This window comes from Hibiscus syriacus, unplaced genomic scaffold (genome assembly GCF_006381635.1).
Source record: "Hibiscus syriacus cultivar Baekdansim isolate YM2019G1 unplaced genomic scaffold, ASM638163v2 tig00018107_pilon, whole genome shotgun sequence".
In the NCBI taxonomy this organism is placed as follows: Eukaryota; Viridiplantae; Streptophyta; class Magnoliopsida; order Malvales; family Malvaceae; genus Hibiscus; species Hibiscus syriacus.
In genome coordinates, this window is record NW_024062430.1 from 47090 (window position 1) to 56627 (window position 9538).

At 35.8% G+C, this 9538-nt stretch overlaps 2 protein-coding genes across 3 annotated transcripts; both read left to right on the plus strand.

The window, feature by feature from the left end:
• Positions 1-262: 262 nt before the first annotated feature.
• Positions 263-2770, plus strand: LOC120209156 (ADP,ATP carrier protein 1, mitochondrial-like). The gene is made up of 4 exons (XM_039208222.1): positions 263-422; positions 1254-1758; positions 1845-2216; positions 2313-2770. Exons 2-4 carry the CDS (start codon positions 1255-1257, stop codon positions 2607-2609), a joined length of 1173 nt encoding a protein of 390 aa, XP_039064153.1. The 5' UTR covers positions 263-422; position 1254; the 3' UTR covers positions 2610-2770.
• Positions 2771-3868: 1098 nt separating this feature from the next.
• LOC120209157 (E3 ubiquitin-protein ligase BIG BROTHER-like) lies at positions 3869-7301 on the plus strand. Of its 2 annotated transcripts, none has more exons than XM_039208224.1 (8): positions 3869-4025; positions 4430-4608; positions 5315-5528; positions 5610-5644; positions 6146-6190; positions 6407-6534; positions 6969-7080; positions 7173-7301. In XM_039208224.1, exons 2-8 carry the CDS (start codon positions 4468-4470, stop codon positions 7221-7223), a joined length of 726 nt encoding a protein of 241 aa, XP_039064155.1. In that variant the 5' UTR covers positions 3869-4025; positions 4430-4467; the 3' UTR covers positions 7224-7301. The 2 variants fall into 2 exon arrangements, with proteins under 2 accessions (XP_039064155.1, XP_039064156.1); XM_039208225.1 differs by having other exon boundaries at positions 6972-7080.
• The last annotated feature ends 2237 nt before the right edge of the window (positions 7302-9538 follow it).

The following is a 9538-nucleotide window of genomic DNA, read 5'->3' on the forward strand; positions in this document are numbered from 1 at the left end:
AGATCTAGTTGATTTTTTAGTTCAATGGTCAAAAATAAAATCAACCTTATAGTTTAGTGATTATTAAAATAGTTTATTCAAAATTCTTTGAGTACCAATTTGTAAGAAATTGACTAACTCGTGTACCAAATGTAATTTAATCAAAATATTATCCCACGTTGCATGGTTACCGTCCATATCCGCGCGTGGCGTGAGCGGCGTTCCCTCTTTACCCTAGAGTCTCTATCCACTTGCTCTCAACTTTTTAATTTATAGCCCCAAAAAAATGGCAGGACGGCGCTCAGTTCTTCGCACTTTTCAAAGCCTCCTTCTCTCTACAAAAAAAAATATCAAAAGAATCTCTTTCTCGCTCTCAACGCAGAGCGATAGGCGCGGAGGTCTCCAACAATCCGTCACACCAACCAATCACGCGCTTTTCTAAGGTAAAATTCTCTCCAAATTTCAAATCAAGCAAACTGTTTAATATCAGATCTGTATTGTTTCTATGCCGCTTTTTTCTTCTTCATTATTAGTATTAGAGATCTGATTGTTTTCTGCTGCTGTTAATCTGTTTGATTCGTATCGGACGCTCATTTGCACTTGAATTCTTCTGATCTGCTGATTTTGTTTTTACTTTTTATTATTTTAATGATGCTGCTTTCCATCACTTTTAGAAGCACTCCGTTTGATATTTGAATTAGATCATTTCATTACCTTCAGATCAGCGGCTGCTTATGTCTTTTCAAACACTATATATATATATATTTGTAATATTGAATTGTGTCTGCTGCAATTTGTTGCTCCATATTCTGAAATACTTTCATACATGCGTATATGTATACGTATACGCGATAAAGATTTTGATATGTTTAGTGCGTTTTAGATTATTGTTTACTCTGTTTCTGATTAAAATTGATGCGACGATAATGTTCTTTTATCATTATTTGATGTCATTTTCTCTCTTCTAGTAATACTCTCTTCTTGTTGATCTGTGTCACTTCTGCAAGATTTCACCTGAGTTTACCAAGATGCACCTTTTTGCTTATTCTTTTTAGGAATCACTATTCTTCTGCCTGATGTTTTTTGAAATTTGTTTTTCTTGGTTATGTTTTTTTCATATTCGTGATCATATATCCAACTTTGTTTCTGATGGTATGAGTCGAACCATTAATATGTTTGTATATGATTTTACCTCAGTTATTGGTATTATGCAATTCTACCTCTTGGTTTTTTTTCTATGTATTTTTATGTGCTCGTGTACTTTCTTGCATCAGAATGGATCAGGTTCAACACCCAACTATCATGCAGAAGGTGGCTGGCCAGCTCCTTCATTCTAGCCATGCTCAAGATTTCCAAGGCTATGGTGGGTCTTTAAGCAGGCCTGTTCCATACCAAAGACGTGTCGTGTATGGGAATTACTCCAATGCTGCACTGCAGTATCCTGCTGTATGGGCTTCTGGAGCTACCAGTGACCCGCCTATGGTTCCATCGACAGCATCTGCTATCTATGTTCAAGCACCTGCAGAGAAAGGATTTACCAGCTTTGCTATTGATTTCCTCATGGGTGGAGTTTCTGCTGCTGTATCTAAAACTGCTGCTGCTCCAATTGAGCGTGTTAAGCTTTTGATTCAGAACCAAGATGAAATGATCAAATCTGGTAGGCTCTCTGAACCTTACAAAGGCATTGGTGATTGTTTCAAGAGAACAATCAAGGATGAAGGGTTTGGTTCTTTGTGGAGAGGAAACACTGCCAATGTTATACGTTATTTCCCCACTCAGGTTACATATTTTAACTTTTGAATTCTTCGTTCAACTATTTTTATCGTACATGTTTTATGCTTATTGTTTTCTTCATTTTGCAACAGGCCTTGAACTTTGCTTTCAAGGATTACTTCAAGAGGCTTTTCAACTTTAAGAAAGACAGAGATGGCTACTGGAAGTGGTTTGCAGGAAACTTGGCATCTGGAGGTGCAGCTGGTGCTTCTTCCCTTCTCTTTGTCTACTCCTTGGATTATGCTCGAACCCGTCTTGCCAATGATGCAAAGGCCGCGAAGAAGGGAGGAGAGAGGCAATTCAACGGCCTTGTTGATGTCTATAGGAAGACCTTGAAATCCGATGGCATTGCTGGTCTTTACCGCGGTTTTAATATCTCATGTGTTGGAATCATCGTTTATCGTGGTCTCTACTTTGGAATGTACGACTCTCTGAAGCCCGTGGTTCTCACCGGCGGTCTGCAGGTCAATATGATGTTTAAATCTAATGTCATTGATCACAGTTCTATCTGCATCATTTGTAATGACATCTTGCTCTCTGTTTTCCTCTGATAATTACAGGACAGTTTCTTTGCTAGCTTCGCCCTCGGTTGGCTCATAACCAATGGTGCCGGCCTTGCATCTTACCCGATCGACACTGTTCGTCGAAGAATGATGATGACATCCGGTGAAGCCGTCAAATACAAGAGCTCTCTCGACGCATTTTCTCAGATCTTGAAAAACGAGGGTGCCAAGTCTCTGTTCAAAGGTGCCGGAGCTAACATCCTTCGTGCTATCGCCGGCGCTGGTGTGCTCGCCGGATATGACAAGCTGCAGCTCATTGTTTTCGGAAAGAAGTACGGATCTGGTGGTGCTTAACTTTGGGTGGTGGTCTATCTCCCTACTTTTGTTGCGTTTTTGTTTAAAGATGGCGATGAAAATCTCGACCTGAGAAATTTATTTCGGCTAAATTTCATTAATAATCCATAATTTTGTTGGGAGCAACTCCCTAAACGATTTTTGTTTTTTCAGATGGGAAATTTTGATTACCCATCTCGGATTTTTGCTTTGCCTTTAAGAATTGAAATAATGGGTTTTTATTTATCACTTACTAGTATTACTATGGTAAAAATCTGCAGGTTTTATCTTTCAATTTTTATAGTATGTCGATGGAGCACGTTTTCTTTTTTCAAGATACCCTTCATCTCGTTCCAAATTACATAAATGACAAAGATAAATTTAACATATATTTTAACGAACCGATTCAAAATTATTTTATCCAGAATAAATACAATTGCATTAATAAATTTAACAAATAAATAGTTATGTCTACCATAAAGTATAAAGGGATACACCAAAGTCCCACATATATAACTATTACCCAATTCTCCCCCAAGCAAAAAGGTTAAGTGTGCAAGAAGGGGCCTTGGTCACCCTTGAACAAAATGTAAAAATTACATTAATAGTCCTTTATAGAAATTGTTAAATTTAATTTGATACTTTTTAACATTAAAATTTCAACTTTACTCTCTCCAACTAAAGGTTCCTGATGCAAATGAAATACCCGTTTGGAAGATGGGTTATAAGCAGTTGAACAAAGCCAGTGGCCTAATATTGATTTTTTTTCTAATGTGGACTCTTCTTCATTACACATCTAGAAGAGAATCACAGGTCCACTCTTGACCGATTTCATTCATCATCCGCCCACATTGATTTGATGCTATTTTCTAATTCCTCTTTTAGTAATAAATAATAAATTATTTTAAAATTAAACGGTAGGTAATAAAAGTAAATTGTAACAAAAGTAAAAATAATTATGTATTTTATATATGGGTCATCATAGATGGAGTTTCAGATTAACTCGATTCGATCTAAGAAATATGTTCTATCCGCTTGAAATCTAATTTTAGAAAAATTCAAAAGTTTACAGATTTAATATAAAATAAGAATCATAATTTAGGAATGCATCTAAAATATTCAAAAATTGAGGGACAAATACAAAAAAGTCATAATTTAGGGACGTAAGGTGAAATCAACTCTTAAAAATAAAAAACTAAAAAAGTCTATAAATTTTTAAATGGTCGTTTGTACGTGTCAATAAACGCAAATGAAACGCCTTTCTTCACCTTCACATTTCACTATCGCACTGAGAGAAAACTCATAATCTGAGCTTCACAGTTTCTTCAGCTTCTCATACTCTGCTCTCTCTCTCTTCTTGGCTTTTATCTTAACTTTTCCTTTTATTTCATCCGTTGTTTTAAATCTCAAAGTGGGTAATTTCAGTCACATTATCAAAAGGTAAATCCATCAATTCATCTGTCAAAAATCACTTCTTCACCAATTTCCCTTTCCCTTCACTTGCCAGACCCCCCCCCCTTTCAAAATGCTTCTGTAATTGTAATCTCTTTGCTTATGTTTATTTTCTCTGTAATATACACATTCAAAGAAAACCTGGGTGTGGCTTCATTTCCCCATTTGTTGGACAAATCAAAGGTTTCTTTTTTTCCCCCTTTTTCTTTTAATATTTTTTTGGTTTTACAGAGAGATGACAAGAGCTGTGATTAATGCTTCTTTTATCCATGCAATTTAACGATTTCAACTTTTGTTTCATATAATTTGATACAGAAGCACTGCCACTTAGTTTAGCTTGCAGTTTGCACTAACATTGTTCGGATGATATTAACATTGTGCTTAATTGCAGCTTTGAGACTTGGGGGTCAGATACAAGAGGTTAAACATGAATGGAAACAGGCAAATGGAGGTTCATTTTATAGATACAGGCTTTCCTTATACTGCTACTGAAAGCTTTATGGATTTTTTTGAAGGTCTAGCACATGTTCCTGTGAATTACTCTCATGCTGGGCTGATGCATGATCAGGTATTTTCAGATTTTTAATCTTTTATTTGATGGGAAAAGAAAGAACAAAAATTCACTTGTTGTTGTAGAATTCAATGATGTTTGATTAGGGTGTTCCGTGTTCATGCTTTTGGCCAATGCTTAGGTGTAGCGTCAGGGATGGACCGATGGGGCTGGCAGGGGTGGTCGCCCCCGAAAATTTCAAGTTATCATATAATTTAGATATTTTCTTTGTATTTGTATTTTCTATTGATAATATGTATTTCCCCCCAACATAGATTCTTGCGTCCATACCTATGTGGGGTTATGATCCCCAAGTATCTCTTACATGGAAAAGCTTTGAAAAATCTAACCATATTCGTGTAGGATATATACTCGTTTCTAACACTTACACCTGCGCCTGAGTAACATGGGTCATCCCCATGCTTCTCATGAATGGTGGTTATACAACCCGTAACAGTTTTTATGAATGATCGATGTTCATTTCTTATGGATTTATGCCCTTAAACAAAGCATGATTAGTTGTGGTCCTTTTCAATAAAAAAATCGGAAGATTTAGTTTATCAGCATATGCTTTATTAATGCAGACGTTCTTACTACTCATTTGATCATAAAATCGTTCGTCTGTTAAGACATCAGCCGGTTGCTTGGTGTTGGATTCATGTTGTGCACGCCTACTCATTTCATGCACAAATGTGACTAAATGGTAACATTCTTCTCTGTTCAGGAAAATATGTACTGGTCAATGAGTATGAATGCGTACAAATTTGGGGTTTCGGATCCGGGGAGTACACTTTACTGTCCAAATAAGGTAAATGATCATTTGAAAAGAATGGATGCCCCGAGGACTTGGGACTACCCATCGACGCAGAATTCTGAACAGCCTGCAATTTTAGATGTGCGGGATGCAGTTGTTGGCATGCATGCTATACCTGAAGAATGTTAGCTTAAAATATGTTTTAATATATATTTTCCTCTTTTACCAACATTTCTATTCCTAAACATTTATTTACTTTTTGCAGGCACTCCAAATCATCAAAGCAATAGTAATTCTCAGGTCCGACCTCTGTTTTCTATAGATGTTATTCGTTTTTTTTTTCTTGCATGTGCTTGTGCATTTTGTTCTCATGTATCTGATTCAGATTCTCAATTGAAAGGAATAGACTATGAGTACCAAATCTTACGGACTACGAAACGAAGTCCAACTATTTCCCTGATCAAAATTTGGTCTCTGTTACAAATTTATCGCCGTAGTACTCAAAACCTTTCCTCTGAAAACAGAAGCCAACGATTATGATCCAGAGTGAGCAGTGGAATGTAAAGCAGTGGCATGGATACTAATGTGTGGGAAATATAACCCATGTTCTTTACCAAATACGCCTGCATTTGTTGACCTCTTTGAGCTGTAGCTCTCGTATAATCCATATTTGAAGAACATTGATTAAATTTTTGTTCTTGATTTTGCATATCATACCGTTTTAAACTCAGTTAGAAACATTAAATCCTAGAATCTATATTATTTACTGATCAAAGGATTATCTGCAATATGTTGTCTCAGGTGGTTTGGCAAGACAATATTGACCCAGATAACATGACCTATGAGGTTTTCCTTTTCAGCTAATCTCGCTTTAATGTTTAAATTACATGCATTTGCACTTCATACAAGACGGATGCATACGTGCTTACCTTTCCCTCAAGTTAAATCACTTGCAATATTAAGTTTTTTGCATTTATTGGTTACAGTATTTTGGATTTGGATTTAACTAAGCCAAAGCTTGTACCGATGCCATTGATTAACTACATGATTTTTATATGACAGGAATTGCTCGATTTAGGTGAGGCAGTTGGAAGTCAAAGTCGGGGTCTGTCCCTGGAGCTTATTGATTTGCTTCCAACCTCAAGATGCAAGTTTAGAAGTTTCTTACTAAGGAAAAAGTCTAGAGAGAGGTAAAACTTTTACTTGTATCTATTTTGTTGAACAATGTCCGCCTTCGTTAAACTATATCTGTTAACTGGCCGTTGTGGCTCTGAACTCGTATAATTTTCTGGTGGCCTTTGTCTCGAGCATCAAAACTAAATTATCATTTTTCTTCAAAAAAAAAATCTTTTTCTTGGTAAGTTTTAACATGCCTGTACATTGCAAATGTTTCGACCAGAAGTTTCGTGGAGTCATTTTAAACAGATTTAAATGATCTCTGTTCTTGTCCTCAACCGGAACTTTTCTGGTACTTGAGGGTTGAGGCTGTGGAACTATGATGCTTGCTGAATAACTGAATTATACCGGTTGCAATATCCAAGACGGACTGTTTTATCTTCCTAGGAGAAATAATTCGTTAGTTGGTAGTCTTTCGTGTGAACATTTCGCTTTGCTTGTGAAACAGCAGATGTGTTATATGCCAGACGAGGTACAAAATCGGTGAGCAACAAATGAAATTGCCATGCAAACACGTTTACCACTCGGAATGCATCATGAAATGGCTTAGCATCAACAAGGTCATTTTAATGTCACATAACATCTACACTACTTGCTTCGATTCGGTATCTTTCCTACTTACACTGCTAATCTGAAAATTGTGTTTTGTTAGGTATGCCCTGTCTGCAACAACGAAGTATTCGGTCAAGAATCAAGGCACTAAAGACATCAAAACCCGACAAGCATTAAGAGAGTAATCATGGGTTGGCATCTCTCCTTCCTGTAAAACTCTGTTTCATTAGCTTTCGATGATAAAATCGATCACTTTCGAAATATATTAGAGTTGCTTGAGAGTTTTCCACTCACATTTTGCCTGAAAATTGTGGCAATTGCTGTCGATATATGAAATTAGTGTATGTAGTAGATTGTTGGCGACACTTTTGGCTTTGATCATGGGAAAGTGAAACCTTACTGATAAATAATTCCTTTTTCTGGGGTCAATATCATCTATCTGTCTATCCATAGTTGAGGTTAGGGTGGTAAAAGTATTATACAGGTCCCTGTATCATAGCACGGATTGCATTTTCGTCCTTATAGTTTTAAAATGTACAAAGATATATGTGCCCTAGAAAAGGGAGCAAAATGGTCAGTTTACACCATAAGTTTGCAAATTTTTTCTTATGCTTGAAATTGGTCAATGTTACTTTTCTTTTCTTTCATTTTTAATCCTCAAGGATATGTCTTATGGTGTAAATAGGAACCTCTACAACTTATTGCAACATACACTTTTGTGGCATCTTTGTTCATCTTAAAATAGAATGGATTAAAATGCAATTTGCACTATAATACAGGGGCTTATACAATACTTTTACCGTGGAGGACCTAATAATAAATTAATTTTCTTTCAATTATGTTTTACAATTGTTGTTAGACAAACGGAAGACAATCAATGAGTAATGACTTAAGTCTCTAACAGAATGGTGCCTTTAAGGAAAAGAAATCTTTTTTTGGGTACTGTAATGTGCTTACACTTTGTAATGTACTTACACTTTGTTTGAGTTACCGGCCATGGGGATGTTCACGGGAACTGGTCTAAGGGACGGTAGTCTAATTTATGGTTAAGAAAAGACAAGGAAAGGGACGCAACCGAAAATGTTATAAAAAGCCTAATATTTTCAGTTAAGCACAATTTAAAATGTTAGTTTTTATTACATTATAGAAGTAAAAGATCAATATATTATAAATCGAATTAGAGCAATTATTGAAAAAAGAAAGGGTAAAGAGACTAATCTAAGGTTTAACAGAGTTGAGGGACTAGAACCATAATTATACCCTTCTGTCCTCTTATCCCTTCTCCTTGTTGGGGCATACATTACATTATGCACTTATGCTTGAACTACACGTGTGGGGTTATGTGAAGTGGAAGCAAACAGGTGAGTCTGTGTCCCGACACATTGGATGATTACCTTGTGAGTGAAGAAAAATGTGCCCAAAAAAAAAAAGACATTATTAATTGAGTCAAACACAATAGACCACCCCATTGGGTGTGGCCATGGCCTACAGGTCCCCATCCAATCCGTTCCAACAAATATGTAATGTATAATATTATAAAATTATGATCTCAAAAAAAAATTATAAAATTATGGATGGATTGTAATTTACAAGTTTATTATCTAAAGATTTTAGGTATTTGTACAACTACAAATATGTACCTAACATTCCTAAGTTCAAGTGACTCTGTTTTGTACTTATAAATATCCAGCAATACATGTCTACTTATCTCGTAAATTTTTTGATCTAACATGTTAAAAATAGAGAAAGAAATGATCCACTTGTTTCTACTCACATTGTTTCTTTTTACATGTGAGATCTAAATTGTTCATGCAATAGGTAGATGGATACGGGTTGGGTTGGATTAGATTTTCACTCGAGTAGACTCAAGAAAAGTATCCCTCTACTCAAATCCATCTTGACTTGAGTTTAGAGAGGCTCCATCCGATCCACTTTTTAGAGTAAAACTCACACTCGAATCGACACATATAATTTATTATTTTTATTTGGTAAAATAAATATCTAATTCAAAAAAATATAGAAAGAGTGGTGGTATTATTATATAAGGGATGATCACACTATCATCTCGGGTCAAATCAGATATTTTTACCCTAAATTTAAATCTAAATCGATCTTAACCTCTAAAAACTTTGAAAAGACCAGATCCAAACCGAGTTTTCGTTAAAAACATCTACTCTATAAGATCGGTCGGGTTGGAACTAGTCATATCTAGATCTAATGCCTATCCCTACAAATTGGGGACTGTTTGATGAAATTAACCCAGCTATATCTATACACATAGAGATTGCGTTATATAATTATATTATTCAAATTCAAAGTTTAAAGCAAACTCCAAAGCATCACTATCATCGTCACCATAACCACACCATGAAGCCTTGTTTCCTTCTAAAACCATCATTCCATTGCTCTCGTATATATCTCAACCAGCACAAATCAACTCGGATCATCAGACCCAGACCTGCAAAA

Coding starts and splice junctions, on each gene's coding strand:
- LOC120209157 (XM_039208224.1), top strand. CDS start 4,468: ATGAATGGAAACAGGCAAATGGAGGTTCATTTTATAGATACAGGCTTT. Junction 4,609..5,314: donor CTGGGCTGATGCATGATCAG/GTATTTTCAGAT, acceptor TTCTCTGTTCAG/GAAAATATGTACTGGTCAAT. Junction 6,535..6,968: donor AGGAAAAAGTCTAGAGAGAG/GTAAAACTTTTA, acceptor CTTGTGAAACAG/CAGATGTGTTATATGCCAGA.
- LOC120209156 (XM_039208222.1), top strand. CDS start 1,255: ATGGATCAGGTTCAACACCCAACTATCATGCAGAAGGTGGCTGGCCAG. Junction 1,759..1,844: donor TACGTTATTTCCCCACTCAG/GTTACATATTTT, acceptor ATTTTGCAACAG/GCCTTGAACTTTGCTTTCAA. Junction 2,217..2,312: donor TTCTCACCGGCGGTCTGCAG/GTCAATATGATG, acceptor TGATAATTACAG/GACAGTTTCTTTGCTAGCTT.